We start from the raw sequence: 18155 nt of genomic DNA on the forward strand, positions 1-18155 counted from the left end.
TCCAGCATATGTCAATGCTCGTGTTACAACCCGCCGATCCGGCTCAAGGAGGAGTACTCAGAGTTGTTGCATCATAGCGGACTCGTTGGATCCAGTACTGACACCACTACTGCATCTGGTGTGGGTGTGAACGACGTAACTTCCGCTGGTCCGGACACCGCATCTTTAGAGAAGGCCAGTGATGTTGAAGGGCTTCATGATGATAAAGACTCTGACTACCCGTATTCATCGCCATTTCGAGCGCAAGGGGACGACTCAGATCCAGTGTATAAAAGGCGTTTCCCGTATAGAGCTGACTCTGGAAAAAGACCAAAGCGTCTCGTCGTATACGATGCTCGCCTTATGCATTCCGACTTCGAATCAAGATCCAGCTCTACTCCAGTACCCAGAGACGAAGCTATCTTGGGATGGAGACAAATCCTCAGCGATTACTCCGGCATGGACCTGACTAAACACAGCGATCGCTTGCCAGCTATAGCTGGTGTAGCCCGCCAATTTGGAGAACTTATGAACAGCAGATATCTAGCAGGACTTTGGGAAACGCGCTTACCGTCCGACCTGTTATGGCGTACGGACCATATACTGGAGGCTGGGCAGCACAGATTACAATACAGATCGCCGAGTTGGTCATGGGCGTCGATCGACTGGAAGATCAAATACTACGACACCAGATCTAACAGTAGAGCGTTCTCAATTGTCCGCGCGAGCTGCGATCCGGTCACGGATGTCGTTCCCTTTGGTGAAGTAAAGAGCGGAGTATTGGAGGTCAATGCCAGCACCGCAGAGCTATCATTCACGTTAGATTTGTCCGAGGACATGACGCAATCTCGTCGACGCATGAAGGTCGAGTTTATGGGAAACAGGGCAGTCTTTATTCCAGACTACGACATCAGCGCGGGAACAGCTGCGAAGAACGCGATTACACATGAGTCGCATCGTGTGGAATACAATTTCCTTTGTATTGGGGATTTCAACATCGAGCGGGACGACGCAGCGCTGAGTGAAAGTCAGAGAGGGGAATCACTTGCTGTGTCGCTCGTCTTTCAAAGAGTCGACGGCAGCAAGTATGAGCGAGTTGGTATCTTGGAGCGTACCCGCGGACGCTATCAAAAGGTTTCGGACACTTTGATGCCCACTTCGCGGAATTGCAATCTGTGGAATCGAGAGATTAAAAATTATAAGAAAGAAGCATGGGTATTCAAAAGAGGATTAGAACTGATTTGACTTTTTCCATTGCCACCTGGGCATCCACCACTGCCATAGCATACCTAGTTCTCACTCCACGAGCAAGTCACCAACCCGTCAACACCAATCTCTACTTATCCCCTCAATACACCAACCAGTACCCACCCCAGCCGCACGGCTATCCACTCCCCGCACAGACCCAATTTACAGGGCCCTGTTTCACATTCCGCGCCGCGCACATACCCTGAACCCAGGACCCAGAACCCGAAGCGTTGCCAAGAAACGTAAGGCGTTGCTGAGACTTTGTTGTGACTAGGGGGTTGCTGCTTAATTCGAACGTCGCAAGTCGTCTGTCTGTGTGTGGGCGACGCGGATAAAACGTTCTAGACGGGTTGCGGCGCGGATGTGGCGTTGATGGGTTGCAGGAATGGCGGTGTGTGTAGGGTATCGGATCTGGGAGGAAATGGTTGGTGTCTTGCTTGGTAGGTGTGCGTCGTTGAGTGGTGAGTGATTGCTAGTAATCCGGGTTGATGGATGGATATTCGTAAAGGGATCTAGAAGGTGCGAAGAATGAGAGGAGATGGGAATCTGATCAAATAGTAATTTATTGAGAATCTTGCGACTTTTGTATCATCTTCGGTTGACTCGGTCGTCCATCCATACATCAATACCATTGTGTACCCCAAAAAAGAAACTCCTCATCTTCCGGTCCGCATAGTACGCTGGATCCTGCTGATGTTCGCTGAAACGGAAAATCATCGCGCTGAACAAAAACCAACAACATCGCTGTCTATAGTCCTCATCCCCATGGGCGAGCGCGAAGCAAAGCCTCGTGTCGTGGTATCCTCTGCTCAAACCTCCGTAATAGCAACAAGCGTCATCTTCGGCGCATCCCCCTCCTCTTCGACCACCTCGTCACGCCTCGCCTTGCTCTTCTTCTCCGCCGGCGGCGTGCCCGCGGCGGCCGAGTCCTTTGGCACATTGACACCAGGGTTAACAAGCAGCCCCACACCCGCATTCTCCGTGCCCATTTCAATCTTCGGCATATCCTTCTGCGCCTCTTTCGCGTAACCCAGCGCCGCATTGAAGCCCGCGAGATCGCGCTTGATCCACTGCATCGCCTCCTCAACAGCGGCCATCTTGGGCTCAACAGGCGCCGGGTTGCGCTTGCCGAGGATGTCGCTGATGGCGCGGCGCAGCACGGAGCGCTTTCCTGCTTCGCCTTCAGCGGGTTGTTCTTCTGCAGGTGGGGCGGCAGCCTCGCCTTCGGCGGCGGGTGCGGGTGTTTCTGGCTGACCTTGTGCTGCTGCGCCTTCTCCACCGGCGGAGGCTGCTGCTCCTGATGCGAGCGTAGCCATCAGTTCTGAGGCTGATTCTGTGGAGCCGAGTGAGATCTCTCCATCACCGACTACCAGGGCGGGCGAGTAGGCTCCCAGATTGATGTTAAGCGGGACGGCAGCGACAGTGGCGACGAGCGCGATGAGGACGTGTTGGGGAAGCATGTTGTCTGGTGGACTTGTTTGTATCTTTCGATTGAGTGGATGGGAGTGGTGAAAGATTGAAGTTTGATGAACGATCAGATGATTCAACAAATGTACTAAGTGATAGAAGTCGTTCGACGACGGAGAGTGAAAGATGGTTGGGTAGTGAATTGAAGTGAGTGACCGGACTGGAGAACAGAACAAGTGGGTTCACTGTCCTCTTATACGCAACCTATTGTGTCTCGATAGTCACGATGTTGCGGGTTCATCGTTGTTGCCCGCCAAGAGGGATTAACCATATCGGCGTAGGTGTGAAACTTTCCTGAAGCCGCGCCAAGTGGCGACAAGCATCGCATGGCAACGCTTTGCACTTGGAAGTCTGCGCCAAGCTTCTCCCGCTGTTTGACATTGGCTCGAAACTTTTGTGATGCGGAGCCAAGCTCAGATAAGCCTGGAAAGCGATGCTAGCTGCCGGGGCTAAGGCATAGTTCTGGTGCTGCAAGTGGGCTAGTGACCCCGGTCTCGAGCGTTACGGAGCTCGTGATTAGTCGAGACTTCTGCCTGGCCCAGAGTTCCTGCTCAGGCACCTCTGCTGCTTGTTGAGAAGAATTGCCTGAGGCACGGAGGGTGCACTTGCACATGAAGTCAAGATGCATACATCACATCGTGGCCGATACGGATCTCCGATGACACTTCCCACGTTGACGCATGCAGTACGCCATGTCTCGATCTCCTCTCTCTTGGAACATGGCCAAGCTCAAGTCTAACGCCTCTGACAGCTGTAGAAGGAGACTGGGTAATGCTTAGGACACCAAGCCCGTACAATCCCGTCAGGCACGCCTGCCAAGCATCGACGATTTACAGGAGGTGTTCAGAGGCCGGTCCACAGGATCGTCCACCCAGATGAGCATCGATCGCCGGATTCTCAGGCACGCGGGCGTAGCATGCGACCCTTTGGCGGCCTGGCTCCACAACGTTCGTCTGGGGCAAAGGGGCCAGACTGACAGGCCTCGGCGATGAGCTTCGAAGGGGGCAAGCCTTGACGGTAACACTTGGCGTCTTGAACAAGTGGAGCGGTGAATAGTTCGGCGGAGTGAGGAACTGGAGTCGCGGCCCAAGAGACGCGACGCGAGGTCTGAGACGTGGTCTGGTTTTGGGTCAGGATTTCCTGATTGGGGTAGCGCGCTGCCCCGTGGCTGGAACTCCTACGGAGGTGCGACACATGGAGGTCTTGGCCACGGGGATTTTGAGGGATCTTCGTCTTCTCCAGACGCGTGCAGGAAGTACGGCATAGGCCTTGGAGTGGTGCTTGTCATGGTGCTTGTCATGATGCTTGTCGCAATGTGATGAACGGTGCGCGTGTGCAGCTGACGCGTGCTTGCTTGGGCAGGACTGTGCTACCCCGCGTCCGCGATGTATCGGTTTGAGTAGATTGGTCGTTGATGCAATGATATGCGCAGCTTGGCCTTTGCGCGATGCGAAAAAAAGACTTCATCGCTCACCGTGAGGGGATTGGGAGTAGTGAGAAGTCAGGAGGTTTCTAGAGGTCGGCGGTTTTCGCCCCGCTCCGCTCCTTCCCAGGTACGCGACGCGTTCTGACTGCAACGCCCAAAACCTCCCAGGACGACGACCTATGGCCCCATCGTATTCTCAGTGACTCAATTCTTTTTTTAGTCTTCAATTAGTTCACGAGCGCTACACCGGCGCGTTGTACGACGACCTCGCTCACCCAGTACGCGCACAAGTAAAGCCGTTGGTCGCCCAGCTGTACCAAGCCCCGTTGCACCATGCGGGCGGTAGCTCTCCACGCGCGTTGGCGATGCAGATCGGCCGCCTAGCAATCTGGCTAGCAAGCTGGCTTTCCAAGCTGTCGCTGGGCTTGGTATCAGCATGTCAAGCTTTGGGAGTTCTGCGACACGGTCGAGTGCTCAACACGGCGGTGGCTATTGGTGTGGACTACGCACTGGCGTACACACCCGTATACCCATGTCATCAGCACGCACTCCGAACGACGAGCTTTTATCGAGCTTGAACCAGAAGCGAGCGAGTGATTGGAAGACACCCTTGACGCATTTCAAAGTTCGCGCTCATCCGTTGTCACATCGTCTCCTCTATTGTTCTCACGATAGGCCATACCGAGTATCTCCAACCCGGTGTATAACGCCCTGGATCGAGAGCATCACTGTTTGTCGAGCTATCCTACCATGGCCAAGCCTTTCGTTACCGTCCTGGCGTGGAAAGTCATTGGTAGACCAACATCTCAGCCAACCATGTTCCGCCCAGCTCTAACGCCCCGCATTGAAGAGATTTCGCCTACCACAACTTTACCGACCGGACGAGCATACGGTCTGGTTCGCATGGAGATTTATGAGCTGAGCAGTTCTTGTTGTGATTAAATTCTCTGGACATATTATGGCTACCGAAACCATCTTGCATCAAACAGGGCTCGTTGGTGTAGTTGGTTATCACGTCAGTCTAACAACAGCTTTAACAAGCTCAGTTAGGACACTGAAGGTCCGGAGTTCAAACCTCCGATGAGTCATTCATCGGCGTTCGCAAGAGCGCATATCTCCTTTTTTTTCGTTTCTGTGCCTATGGATCGCTCCAGGGTGCTGGCTTCCTTTTTTTATCGGGATGGCTGACACTCGATTGCTGATGATTTGCGTCGATCGAGAGCAACCTTTACCTCTCGCGCAACTGTTGTAGCTCTTTAGAGCTTGCGGAACGGTCTTACCTACTGATGGTAGGCCATCAGGGCATCCCTGGTATGCATGTTTGCTTCCGATCGAGATTCACCAGAGATTTTCTTGTTTCGACCCGATGAACAGCATTCACGACTAGAATTCTCCAACCCCACTAATAATGCAGCGAATACCTTACTTGGAGTTTGCAAAGCCTTTAGGGACAAGAATAAACATCTCGACGCTAGACATCCACTCTCACGACTAGGCGGTATGGTATTTCCGTCGACACTTCGTGCATTGGAAGTTGCAGCAAAACAATAGGATATCGCCACATTGTCATAAAGGCGAGAGAAGGCGATGACCTATCCGACTCGCATCACTGGGGCGAGTAATGAAATGCAATAACAACCAAAGAGAAACCCAGCTGCTCTGCGATGGAAGGATTGACGTCGTACCATCTTCGCAGGATATCGATGGTGTAGCATGGTTACACGACATGTGGAATATGCACGCCCTTCCCACTCGGGTAAGATCATGAATCCTGACGGATGATGCTCGTATTCCGGTGAAGCAAGAGGATCTGTCTCGATTCGTCGTGTACGCAAGCTCAACATTTGTTACCATGTCCGGTCTACTCGAAGCACAGTACTCAAGAAGAACCAACCCAGCGATGGGAAAACAACAAGCGGGCAAACAGCTTGCCTTCTCGCACACATCGCGGATGCGTATCACAGTTTTCACCTAGCCGCGATGCGCGGACATGTGCAGTCAAGCGGCGTAGACACACGCATTACCTACACATACTTGCCTTAGGCAAACATACTACCTCCACAAAGCCTACCTGCCTCCCGACAATGCTTTCGCACTCCTCTCCCATCCCTCCCACCATTGTACCAGTCATTCAACCCCAAATCTAATCACCATACACGTACCCCCCTCCCACTCCCAACTCACCATGGCCACGCTCACCACCCTAAAACACACCCTCACGCAAGCCGCCACAACCACCGCCCCAACCTTCTCCTCCACCAGACTCCCCCTAACCTCCGCTCAATACGCCTCTGGTTTCTCCAGTTTCACACAAGGCCCCGGCTGGTCCATCTACCACGACTTCATCATCCCGGAATTATCGTACCTGCTCGCTCCGCTCGAGAAATCGGACGCGGTCATCTCGGTGCTAGAGATTGGACCGGGGCCAAAGAGCGTGTTTGGGTACTTGCCTGAGAAGCTGCGAGCAAAGATTGGACGGTATACTGCGTTTGAGCCGAATGCTTTGTTCGCTGAGGAGTTGGGAGAGTGGGGGAAAGTGGATGGAGAGATGGGGAAGAGCTTGGGAGAGTGGTCTTTAGGTCGCAAGTGTCGTACTGTTATCCATCAGGCTCCTTTCGAGGTTGACGACGACAATACGACCGTTGAAGATGACGGTATCGAGAAATACGACATCATCCTGTTTTGCCATAGCATGTATGGCATGAAACCGCAGCGCAAGTTCATCGAGCGAGCGATCAGGATGCTCGTCGACGGCGGACTCGTCGCAGTCTTCCATCGCGAGGACGCTGTACACATCGACGGGTTAGCATGTCATCATTCAGCTTCTCATCCCACCGGCGTCATCGGCGTACAAGAGAACGACGACGCCCTGGACTCCTTCGCGTCCTTCATCACCGGCTTCACCATGCACGACGTCAATGAGAACAACGCCGTACAAGCGATATGGCGAAAGCTATGCCGTGCTCTAGCCCGTCGCGAAGATGCTCATCCAAATACCCTCTTGTTCAGTGCGCCTGAGATTATGCTAGCTTTCAACCAGCACGCAAATACTGTACCTGAGCTGACAATCGATGTACTCCCGGTACTGGAGCAGAAGATAGTCAAGAACAAAGAAGCGCGTTCGCAGCGTCCAGCTACCATTGTGAGACCAGCGTATATAAATGACGTGCAGGCCTGCGTCTGGTGGGCATTGAAGCATGGACTGGGCTTGACTGTTGTCGGTGGAGGACACAGCGCGCAGTGTCTCAGGACCGGCGTTGTGGCGATTGACATGAGTGCTTTTGATCGTGTACACGTTCTCGCTGGAGAAGATGGAGAAGAGGGGTCAAGTGATGACCCTGGTCCATTGGTGGTAGTTGGCGCTGGATGCAAGACGGACAAGATCATCAACTGCACGCGGAGCGAAGGACTTACCGTACCCCTGGGATCTCGTCCAAGTGTCGGGGCTGGACTCTGGTTACAAGGCGGTATCGGGCATCTTACCAGGCTCCATGGACTCACCTGCGATAGCATTGTCGGTGCCGTAGTGGTCAGCGTTGCTACTGGCGAGATCATCCACGTCGGTCGTGTCCCCAGTAAGCATATTCCAGCTGGATCTAGTCGTCCTGACAACGAAGCCGACATCCTGTGGGCGCTGAAAGGTGCCGGAACAAATTTCGGTATTGTGGTCAGTGTCACTTTCAAGGCGTATCCAGCGCCCACCTACGCAGTACGGAACTGGGTACTTCCATTGAATAACCACGCCGATGCCAAACGAAGTCTTGAAGAATTCGAAGACAAGGTCGCAAATGCATACGACAACACTTACTCCGCAGACGCATACCTGTACTGGGAGAATGGCAGTTTGAACCTTGGAATCACCACATTCGACACCGTCCCATCCTCCATGACTGCAAGACCTAAACTCAAAGGCGATATATGGGGAACAGGAAATATCTTCAGCACCATGAACGGCATCGAATGCTTCGAAGCCGAAATGTACATGTCCGCAATGCACGGTGGCCACGGCGGTGGCAAGACATCGTCTTTCAAGCGTTGTGTGTTCCTCAGGGGTATCGGAGAGCCCAGGATCGCTCATCGCTTGGTCGCAGCAGTCGAATCTCGTCCGTCGCCGCTCTGCTATCTCCATCTGCTGCATGGCGGAGGCAAAGCCGGCGAGATTGCACCAGATGCGACTGCCTTTGGTTGCCGAGCGTGGAACTTTGCTTGCGTCATCACCGGTGTGTGGCCTCGGGATGAGGATGGTACCAAGGTTGCGCAAGCTTCTGTGCGATGGGTGTATGAAGTCGTAGAGAGCTTGCTACCGTTGAGCAACGGGATCTATGGAGCTGATCTTGGCCCAGACCCTCGAGACGCAGTGCTGGCGGAGAACGCTTTCGGACCGAACGCTGTGCGCCTTGGCCGTCTCAAGCGCGCAATGGATCCGCACCACGTTTTGGCATGGACGTGTCCACTACCGAGGCCGCCGTTGCCAAAGCTCATCATCCTTGTTACTGGCGAACATGGTGCTGGCAAAGACTATTGTGCCAGCGTGTGGAGTTCTTCCTTTGCGAATATGCAAGATGGCGGATCCTCCTCGGCGCACTGCACAGATGCGCAAACTGTGAGCATCAGTGACGCTACGAAACGCGAATACGCTGCGCATGCGCGTGCTGACTTCAGGCGCCTGCTCGAGGATCGTGAGTACAAAGAAGAGCATCGCGCAAGACTGACGGCCTTCTACAAGGAACAGGTGCGACGACGACCAAGATTGCCAGAGGAGCACTTCCTGAAACTCGTGCATGACGCCGCAGACGCGAATGTCGATGTTCTGTTCATCACTGGGATGAGAGACGACGCACCCGTCGCATCTTTTTCTCATCTCGTGCCGGAGAGTAGAGTGGTTGAAGTCCACGTTGAAACCAGCAAGAGCCCGAGGGTCGCCCGTGGGGTCGTCGCCGACAATAAGACAAACGGAACAGCTCTGCCGCATCGCCCAAACCTTATGTTTGACAACAGCTTACCAGGACCAAGAGCGGCACAAGATTTTGTTGAGACTTACTTGTACCCCTTCGTTCACAGCGACATACAGCGACTCGCCGACATGGTCCGCGCAGTTCCAGATTTCCCCAAGCCAGACATGCAATTCCGCCACGTCCTCGGTATCTCGCAGCAGCCCGGCGGCCTCGCTCTCTGCGCATCACTGCTGCAGAGTTGGTTCACTGGAACCTGGGCCGAGGTCGACGCAATCGTATGTTGCGAGGTGGGCGGTCTCGTCTTTGCGCCGGCATTGGCCTCGCTGGTTGGGGTGCCCCTCGTACCGATTCGCGCAGCTGGCAAGCTTCCTCCACCTACGATCTCGGTCACCAAGGACACGTCGTACATTTCTTCTTTGACTCCCAGTCAGGGCAGAGTTGGAAAGCGCATCGAGATAGAGCGAGCCGCAATCGTTGGCTGCGAGTCGGCCGTAGTGGTGGACGATGTGCTGTCGACAGGCGAGACGCTTTGCGCGGTGCTGCGTCTGTTGAAGGAGGCGGGTGTTGGGGAAATCACGGTCATGGTCGTCGCAGAATTTCCGCTCCATCGTGGGCGCAGATTGCTACAGGAGCGCGGGTTCGGCATGGTCAGTGTGCAGAGCTTGCTTGTGTTTGGTGGTGAATAGAGTGGTATTGGATGGCGATGACGAGGGGCTGCTGAGTAAGCATAGCGCGTTGTCCCAAGACGCGTCGCGTGTCCTTGACAAGCTTGGTAACATTTTCTCCCAGAGCTCGATTCTACCTATCACACAACTTTCTGCTTCCAACCCGTCTTACCTCGGAGCACCAGCCCTCTTGATCTTGGGAAAATTACCGCATTGGGTTCTAGAATGAAGGACGACACCTGATCCACTGGAACCCGCAGCGTGGCATTTGTCACTCACGTCATGCCACAGCAACTTTGCGTGGTAATTGAAACTGCTCTCATGGCTGCAAAACCCTTGACACACTGCTAAATTGCCCCCTCCAGGTCGCCAAGTACACTGGTCTGTCTTGCGGCTGACTTGGTCGGACCACGGCGGCTTCTTCGCGTGAGCTCCACAGCTTCTAGAACACTCACCGAAACTCACATTGCTGTCGCTGTACTATGCAGCATCCCACCGGACGATGCAATATCGAAAGGTCGAGTCTCGTTGGAGGCTGATATAAGAGCGGTCTTGAGTTAGCACCATCAGCCTGATGGCGATAACATAGGGGCCATTGGACTCTTTCACCGCATCGCAGTGACAAGCTACCGGATCACTATAAATCCTAGTGATTGGTCGGTATAGCGGTCGCTTTACCAGACGGAGAATACCAGCCGAGCCGAAACTTGAACGTCGGATACTGAACCATAAGAACTCACCGATTACACCAACAAGGCCTCGTACTCCTTGGCGCGGATCGTTTCTCGATAGGATTCGTAGTTGTGGTCTCACACCTATTGTTCGATAGGCCGATGGTATTTTGCCACCCGCACCGGAACCCAGCGGAATGCCAGGATGCATCTCACTAAGCTTTTCTGGAACAACCAGATGCTTCCATAGGTAAACTTTTCCCGCAGCTATGCTTGTTAGCAAGCCAACAATGACGTTGAACGTCGCGATGACCGGATGCATCTCGGACGATCAGGTTGCGCAACCGCCACGAGGTGCTTCGGGCAGAGCCTCCATCTTGAGACTACAACGCCGATATCCAGGACCATGGGACCCACAAACCTCAATTGACCAGTAGAGAGATGCCCTGTGATGGCCACGATCACGCTCATCCGAAGCATTCCTGGCTGTTGGGCGTGGTTTGTCGAATCATCGTCAGTCGCGTGATGTACAGGTAAACCGAACCACGAGGATCACTACCATCCGCAACCTTCCGCCCCACAGTTCTCCCCAGCATCTTCCAATCCCTCGTAAGGTTCTGCTCGATCTCGTGCCCATGGGGTAACGGGATGCAGTCAGCATGGAACATCCAGATTCCGTTGCCGAAGATTCGTCGAGTTTATAAGGTGAGGCAGTCATGCGACTTGATGCCTGTAACTTCAGTGGCTACTTGAGCCTCATACTATCGACCAAGGTTTACCGCAACAATGGACAAGATCAAGTCGAAACTAACCAATCCAATCAAAGACTGGCGACGCAGGAGTTCTGTTGATGTTGGCGAACATGAGGGCTATGATAACACTCCGCTGCCGAGACTGACATGGAAGGGGTTCTGGATGGGCATGTTGGTATCGATGGGTGGGTTTGTCTTTGGGTAAGTTGCTGCCACTACGACCACCTTCCAGCAACTCACGCTGCTAGATATGATACTGGTCAAATTTCTGGATTTCTAGGCATGGTGGACTTCCTCAGACGCTTCGGCCAGAGGCGGGATGATGGCACGCCGTACTTTTCCAATGTACGCTCCGGATTGATAGTCGGTTTGTTGTCTATCGGTACGCTGTTCGGCGCATTGATTGCAGCGCCGATTGCGGACTGGATTGGAAGGAAGATGAGTATCATCTGGTGGTGTGGCATCTTCTCCGTTGGCATTATCGTGCAGATTGCCGCGACAGACGAGTGGTATCAGGTCATGATGGGCCGATTCGTTGCCGGTCTTGGTGTTGGCGCACTGAGTTTACTCGTGCCTATGTATCAGGTAAGACCATTGCCCGACAACAGGCTGCCACTGCTGACGATACCCAGGCGGAGACAGCACCTCGACACATTCGCGGTGCGATGATCTCTACTTACCAGCTCTTCATCACGTTCGGTATCTTTCTTGCTGCAGTCTTCAACTACGCTGCCGAGCGCCACCAGTCCGGCAAGGCCGCATCGTGGCAGATTACTCTCGGTCTGTCCTTTGTACCCGGCGCTATCCTCGCTGTTGGTATATTAGCCTTTCCGGAGACACCTCGATACAACTACCGCAATGGTAAGGTTGATGAGGCCACTGCGACCATGTCGCGGGTATACGGCGTGCCGACCAACCATCATAGCATCCAGTTGGAGCTTGAGGAGATGAGAATCAAGCTTGAAGCGGAAAGCAAGATAACCAACGGACCGATTCAGGAATGGCTGGGTATGTGGATGGCGCCGAAAATGGCGTACCGGCTGGCGCTTGGTATGGGACTGCAAATGTTCCAACAGCTGACGGGTGCGAACTACTTGTAAGACATCCCTTCGAACTCGCTGAGCAGATTCTGACCTTGCATAGCTTCTACTACGGCACTGTCGTCTTCGCTGGCACCGGTATCAAGAACTCGTTCGTCACGCAGATGATCTTGGTGAGCGAGCCCGCCCCTCCACGAAGGCGATCTGTAACCGTGCTAACATCCCCAGAACGGCATCAACTTTGGCGTAACCTTCTACGGCCTCTACATCGTCGAACACTACGGTCGACGCAAATCGCTCATCGCCGGCTCAGTCTGGATGTTCATCTGCTTCCTCATCTTCGCCTCTGTTGGCCACTTCGCGCTCGACCGCGATAACCCCGAGAACACTGAAAGCGCCGCCACAGCTATGATATGCTTTGCGTGTTTCTTCATCTTCGGTTTCGCAACAACATGGGGTCCAATGATGTAAGTCTCCGTTCGCTTCTTGACCCGCGCTGCCCTACTAACACCATCCAGTTGGGCAATCTGCGGAGAGCTATATCCCAGCCGCTACCGCGCCAAGGCCATGGCTTTGTCGACGGCATCAAACTGGCTCTGGAACTTCCTCCTCGCCTTCTTTACACCGTTCATCACCGGCGCCATCGACTTCCGCTACGGCTACGTCTTCGCCGGGACGAACGTGCTCGGCGGGCTTATCGTGTACTTCTTTGTCATTGAAGGCCAGGGTCGCACGCTCGAGGAAATCGACACCATGTACCTCATGGGCGTGAAGCCGTGGGAGAGTGCGAAGTGGGTCGTTCCCAGCCTGGACGAGATGAGTGGCGATGTGAGGCAGAAGCTGGAGGCGGCGAACCCGGAGCTGGCGCTTCATAAAGAGACTAATGGAACAGTGCAGGACGAAGAAGGTGGGGTGAGGGGCGAGGAGGATGAGGCGATTCGCAGGAGCGTTATGAGGGATGGAAGTAATGAGGAGCTGAGGGAGAAGTCTGAGACCGACGTGTGATTTGGTTGTTGAGACTGCGATGGCTGTTTGGGTGACCTGGGTGAGGCAGGCTCAGTCCACACTGTTACTCGAGCTCGAGTTTTAATACTCATCCTTTATCGTTATCCGGCTAGATTTTGAGTCTTGAGTAGCCTGTTCGGCTTTTGTGACACTGCATTGCCAACATTAGTACAGCCATAGGCATCTTCCTCCACGAGTGCTATCCTTGCCCTAGCAATATCTACAACGGAAGGTGGTATAGAAACGAAACATTTTCGCATCCAGTCAACTCTGTGCCGCGTCGCACCGCGCCGACAACACCACGGCACCACATCCGGCGCTGACAGCTCTAGCGCACAGGTCCACGACGTCGCAGAAGTTATCGAAACAATGTCAGATGGATGCATCGGTGTGACCGAAATGCTTGCCATCCAACCATCAGGCCCCCAAGGGCGACGGAAAGAAAATTTGTTTCGGGGTTCAGCCCTGACGTAACCCCAGTACCCCCAAGACACCATCACTCCGCACCCCTCCAACCAACCAACGCCCCCAACGAACGATTTCGGATCTGATTAGATCCAGCCGAGACCTATCGCTCGCCCGCACACCACAGGGCGCCTTGGGACCCCGATCCGTAGTTCGCGGACACGCCATGTAGTCATTGCACAGGACCCCCGGTGTAACCTGGGAGGGAGGGGAGGGTAACGCAGCACAAGTCGCGTGGGTGAGTGCGGCACTCCGCCATGCCACCGCTGCGCTTGGCGACGATAGTGTGTACCAATCGCATGACACAGGCGCCCCCAGCCGTCATCGCGCACGTCGGTCATGGGCGATGCGATGCAGGGTCGGATCAGATAAAGTAGCCCGTGTCTGCCATGCTTCGGTGTTTGCGCTTTTTTGCGCACTGCGAGTATTGCGACTTTGAACATTTGTGAAGAAAGAGTTGGGAGATTTTTTGTTTTGGGATAAAAGAAGATGCGCGACTCGATGGGGCCGGATGAGGCGGTGCCGCAAACTGGTGGTGTTCGTAACGAGACTGAGCGCGCCGACTTGGGGAAAGATGCTGATTACAACGGCGAACGCTCGCTCAGCGACGATGCTTCGAGTGGACATTCGGCCCAGGCTGGTGTGAGGCGCATTGAAGCCGTGAGTAAGGCGTGGACAAAGACCTCGCTCATAATCGCATATGTCACGTACGTCCTTACAACTTCCCACCACTATGAAAGCCTCATACACTACTAACTCCACTCTAGCCTCCTCCTCATCGCCAACATAACTTCACTTGAAATCCAAGTAACCAGCGCGCTGACGCCCTACGCAACCTCAGCCTTTTCGCAACACTCCCTCGTCTCCACCATCTACGTAGTCCAAGGCGTCGTAGCCGCCGTCATCAAGCCTCCCATGGGGAAGATTGCCGACGTCTTTGGCCGCCTGGAATCCTTTTCCATCACCATCTTGCTCTACACGATCGGCTACATCATGCAAGCCGGCTCCAACAACGTGCAAACTTTTGCTGGAGCGCAAATCTTCTGGGCAGCCGGCTTCAACGGGTTACAGGTCTTGCAACAGATTTTCGTTGCTGACACGACGGATCTATTGAATCGCGCACTGTTTTCGACTCTTTTCGATCTACCGTTTCTGTGGACGACGTGGGCGGGTCCGGAGGTTGGGCAGGCGATTTACACAAACATTTCGTGGAGATGGGGGTACGGTATCTGGGCTATTATTCTGCCCGTGTGCTTTATTCCGCTGGCTGTGAGTCTGTGGATGAATCAGCGGCGGGCGAAGAACCTGGGCTTTGACGTGCCGAGTCCGTTTTATGGACGCAATACGTTGCAGGTGCTGAAGAATATCTGGTTCGATCTGGATGGGTTTGGTTTGCTGTTGTTTGCAGCTGCTATATCGTTGATCCTGCTACCTCTTACTCTCGCTCCGAGTGCGAGTGGCGGATGGAAAAATGCGAGCATGATTGCCATGTTAGTCATTGGCGGTGTTCTGCTTCTTGCTTTCCCACTGTGGGAGACGAGCAAGAAACTCGCACCGAAAGCTTTCTTCCCGCCGAATCTGTTCAAAGAACGGACAGTCATCGCCGGTGTATTGATCGCATTCTTCTACTTCAGTGAGTCACCCTAATCACTGCCCTCTCCGCTGATCTACATGCTGACCAAGACAACAGTGGCATTCTACATGTCCGTCTTCCCCTACTTCAGCTCCTACCTGCAAATCGTCCAAGGCCAATCCATCGTAACCTCGGGCTACATTACGCGTGTATTCACCTTTAGTTCCACCGTGTCCAGCGTCGTCGTCTCACTCTTGATCAAATACACGGCACATTACAAATACTATGTCACCCTTGGAGCCGCCATCTACCTCATGGGCATGGGCCTCATGCTTCACTACCGCACTGAATCCGCATCAACAGGAACGCTAGTCGGCACTCAGATAGCCATCGGCATCGGAGGCGGTTTCCTGAACGTGCCAGTGCAGTTAGGTGTCCAAGCCAGCGTCAGCCACCAACAAGTCGCAGCCGCAACAACCGTCTGGCTCACCCTCCTCGAAGTCGGCGGCGCCGTTGGCTCAGCCATTTCAGGCGCGATTTGGAGCACGTATATCCCGCGAAACCTCCAATTGTATCTGCCGGCGGAGAACGCGGCGGATTGGGCGACCATCTACGGGAGTATCGTTGTCGCGGCGGACTACGTCACGTATCCGGCTGGATCGCCGGTGCGCATTGCGATTAATAGGGCGTACCAGGAGACGATGCGGTATCTGCTTATTGGCGCGCTTTGTTGTGCGGCGCCGATTGTGCCGTTGACGTTGTGTTTGAGGAATTACAAGTTGAACGCGATGGACCAGAAGGTTGTCGGGAACGTAATTGGAAGTGCTGAGAAGAAGAGAGGTGAGGGTGGTAGTAGGGGAAGTGGGTGGAGATTTTGGAAGAGATAGATGCAGTGATGCGACATATGTCGGATCCGGTAAGTTACAGTATCATTATGCTAAATGTACGCTGTGGTTTTATCACCCTATAACTTACATAGCAGTCTCTCCATATAACGGCCTATAGCGATACTTCTTCGATCAACTGCATCCGCCATATAGATGCTTACCAGCAACATCACTCCTACCATCAAAGGTATTGACAATATCCACGCCACGAATACTATTCCCCACTTTCCATGCACATGAGCATCAAAGTAACTCGTACCAGTAACGCAAAGGCTTGTCCAATACAAAGTCCAATGCAGCATGATGCGAAGAACAGTCTGGTGACACAGGTACAGACTGAAAGAGGTATGACCTAGAAACTGCGCTATCCTCGTTTCAAACGGTGCCCGGAGTCGAGGTAGCACACGCATACTACCAACGACCAAGATCGCGCCGAACGTATGCCATATGCGCATTGTTGCTTCTGGTATCCATCACGAGAGCGGAGGACACCAATCGAGGAAGAACCAGTCTGGCGGAAATTTTGGGTCAATCTTACCGTCAGACTGGATCCGTATGGGCAGGCAAAGGAGGTAGATGCCCACGATGAAGACCAGATATCCCGACAAGGCTGACAGTCGGTCCAGTCCAGTCCAGGATGTGCTCGGCTTGTGATGATGGTGAAAGGATGGAGACGCAACTGCAGGCATTTCTTGCTGTCTGAGCGATGCAGAAGCGTTGAGTTCGGCAAAAAAGACGCCTGCGAAGAAAGCCATGAACTCGGGTGTGCCATTCCACCATGACCGCGCACAAAGAAGTCCTATGATGGACAGTCGTACCATCTCGCGAGCGTTGGACAGCGCAAGTAGTGTTAGGTATACTTTCATCGAGCCGCGTATCTCTATTGGAATCGTCCAGAAGTCTGGAGTAATGGTCAGAAAGGCGCGACTCTATCGTCATCAATTTTTACTTACGATCGTTGAGCGTCAGATTCTGGTTGTTTTCCACATTGGCGATGCTGACGAAAGACCGGAGCAAACACTGTAAATGCGGGATTGGAGACTTCCACGGGTCTGCGCCTGGACACCCCGTACCTTCTCTAAAATGAAGAGTGTAAAATCCAGCATAGTACAACAAATGACTCCCCAGCATCGTGACTGCAACCGGGAAGCACAGCCGAAACATCCGTCTAACCACACTGCTCGTCAACTTCTGATAAAATCCGGTCAGAGAACCTTCGCGGCGGAGTTTGATCAGGCCAATGGAAATGGAGTACCCAGATACCACGAAGAAGATGCAGACCATGCCCGGCCCGGCGAAGAAGATCCGAAAGAGTGGAAGCTGGATCAATTGCCGATTCTCAGATGCTGGAGCGTCCCAGAAGGATCGGTAGGGTGTGACGAGCTTTCCGGATGTCATGTGGAACCAAACAACGATGACTGCGGCGACGCCGCGAAGTCCATCCAACCAAGTCTCCCGGCCATTGGAGACTGATTTTGCGCCCATGTTTGGTCGATTCCTATGGATTCAAGCGTAGCGACGAGAGATAGAGGGATCGCGCAGTGGGATTGAGTAAGACGATGGCCGGCTTCCGTGGAGTCCAAAACTTGGTTGCCTGGTTTAAAAATCGAGGATGCTCTCGGGTTCGGGGATTAGAGTTACTGCTAGCGCCATGAATGGGAGGTTGTACACATTTAGACGCGATATTTCCAAAGAAACCCGGATCACACGGATTCGTGTCAGCTGTCAACACTCTCGATCCCCACGTTTGAGTCTCGAAGGTACCACTCTAGTGGGTTTGGCAAAGAATGAAGATGTTGCGATATTGTCGGGACTACGCCCGAGACCAGAGGAGTGCGCGAAACCGCGTGTGTTTCGGCTGGTCTGTATGCAATGTTCGCCTTTGAGAGCTAACGGGTAGCGATTTATATGGGGAGAAAAGGTCTTGCGTGGTCTATTTATGCCGTGGAATCTCCCGAGACCCTGGTCCCTCCTGAATCGCAACGTGGCACTACCTAGGTATGGTGTCGCATCTACCAACTC

The 18155-nt window shown here is 53.6% G+C and overlaps 4 protein-coding genes across 4 annotated transcripts; 3 read left to right on the top strand and 1 right to left on the bottom strand.

Annotated features, from left to right (window-relative positions):
* Window positions 1-1804: 1804 nt before the first annotated feature.
* Window positions 1805-4166, bottom strand: ACET3X_002170 (uncharacterized protein). Its single transcript, XM_069449420.1, has one exon. It carries the CDS (start codon window positions 2685-2687, stop codon window positions 2037-2039), a length of 651 nt encoding a protein of 216 aa, XP_069308717.1. The 5' UTR covers window positions 2688-4166; the 3' UTR covers window positions 1805-2036.
* Window positions 4167-6305: 2139 nt separating this feature from the next.
* On the top strand, window positions 6306-9761 carry ACET3X_002171 (uncharacterized protein; the record flags this gene model as incomplete). Its single annotated transcript, XM_069449431.1, has 1 exon — window positions 6306-9761. One exon carries the CDS (start codon window positions 6306-6308, stop codon window positions 9759-9761), a length of 3456 nt encoding a protein of 1151 aa, XP_069308718.1.
* Window positions 9762-11197: 1436 nt separating this feature from the next.
* Window positions 11198-13208, top strand: ACET3X_002172 (uncharacterized protein; the record flags this gene model as incomplete). The annotated part of the gene is made up of 5 exons (XM_069449442.1): window positions 11198-11364; window positions 11412-11748; window positions 11796-12248; window positions 12432-12670; window positions 12722-13208. 5 exons carry the CDS (start codon window positions 11198-11200, stop codon window positions 13206-13208), a joined length of 1683 nt encoding a protein of 560 aa, XP_069308719.1.
* Window positions 13209-14162: 954 nt separating this feature from the next.
* On the top strand, window positions 14163-16787 carry ACET3X_002173 (uncharacterized protein; the record flags this gene model as incomplete). The annotated part of the gene is made up of 9 exons (XM_069449453.1): window positions 14163-14380; window positions 14441-14552; window positions 14583-15306; window positions 15364-16086; window positions 16140-16162; window positions 16226-16320; window positions 16396-16478; window positions 16531-16705; window positions 16760-16787. The coding sequence occupies 9 exons, from the start codon at window positions 14163-14165 to the stop codon at window positions 16785-16787; spliced, it is 2181 nt and encodes a 726-aa protein (XP_069308720.1).
* Window positions 16788-18155: the final 1368 nt, after the last annotated feature.

The sequence above is a fragment of the Alternaria dauci genome, chromosome 2 (genome assembly GCF_042100115.1).
Source record: "Alternaria dauci strain A2016 chromosome 2, whole genome shotgun sequence".
Taxonomy (NCBI): Eukaryota; Fungi; Ascomycota; class Dothideomycetes; order Pleosporales; family Pleosporaceae; genus Alternaria; species Alternaria dauci.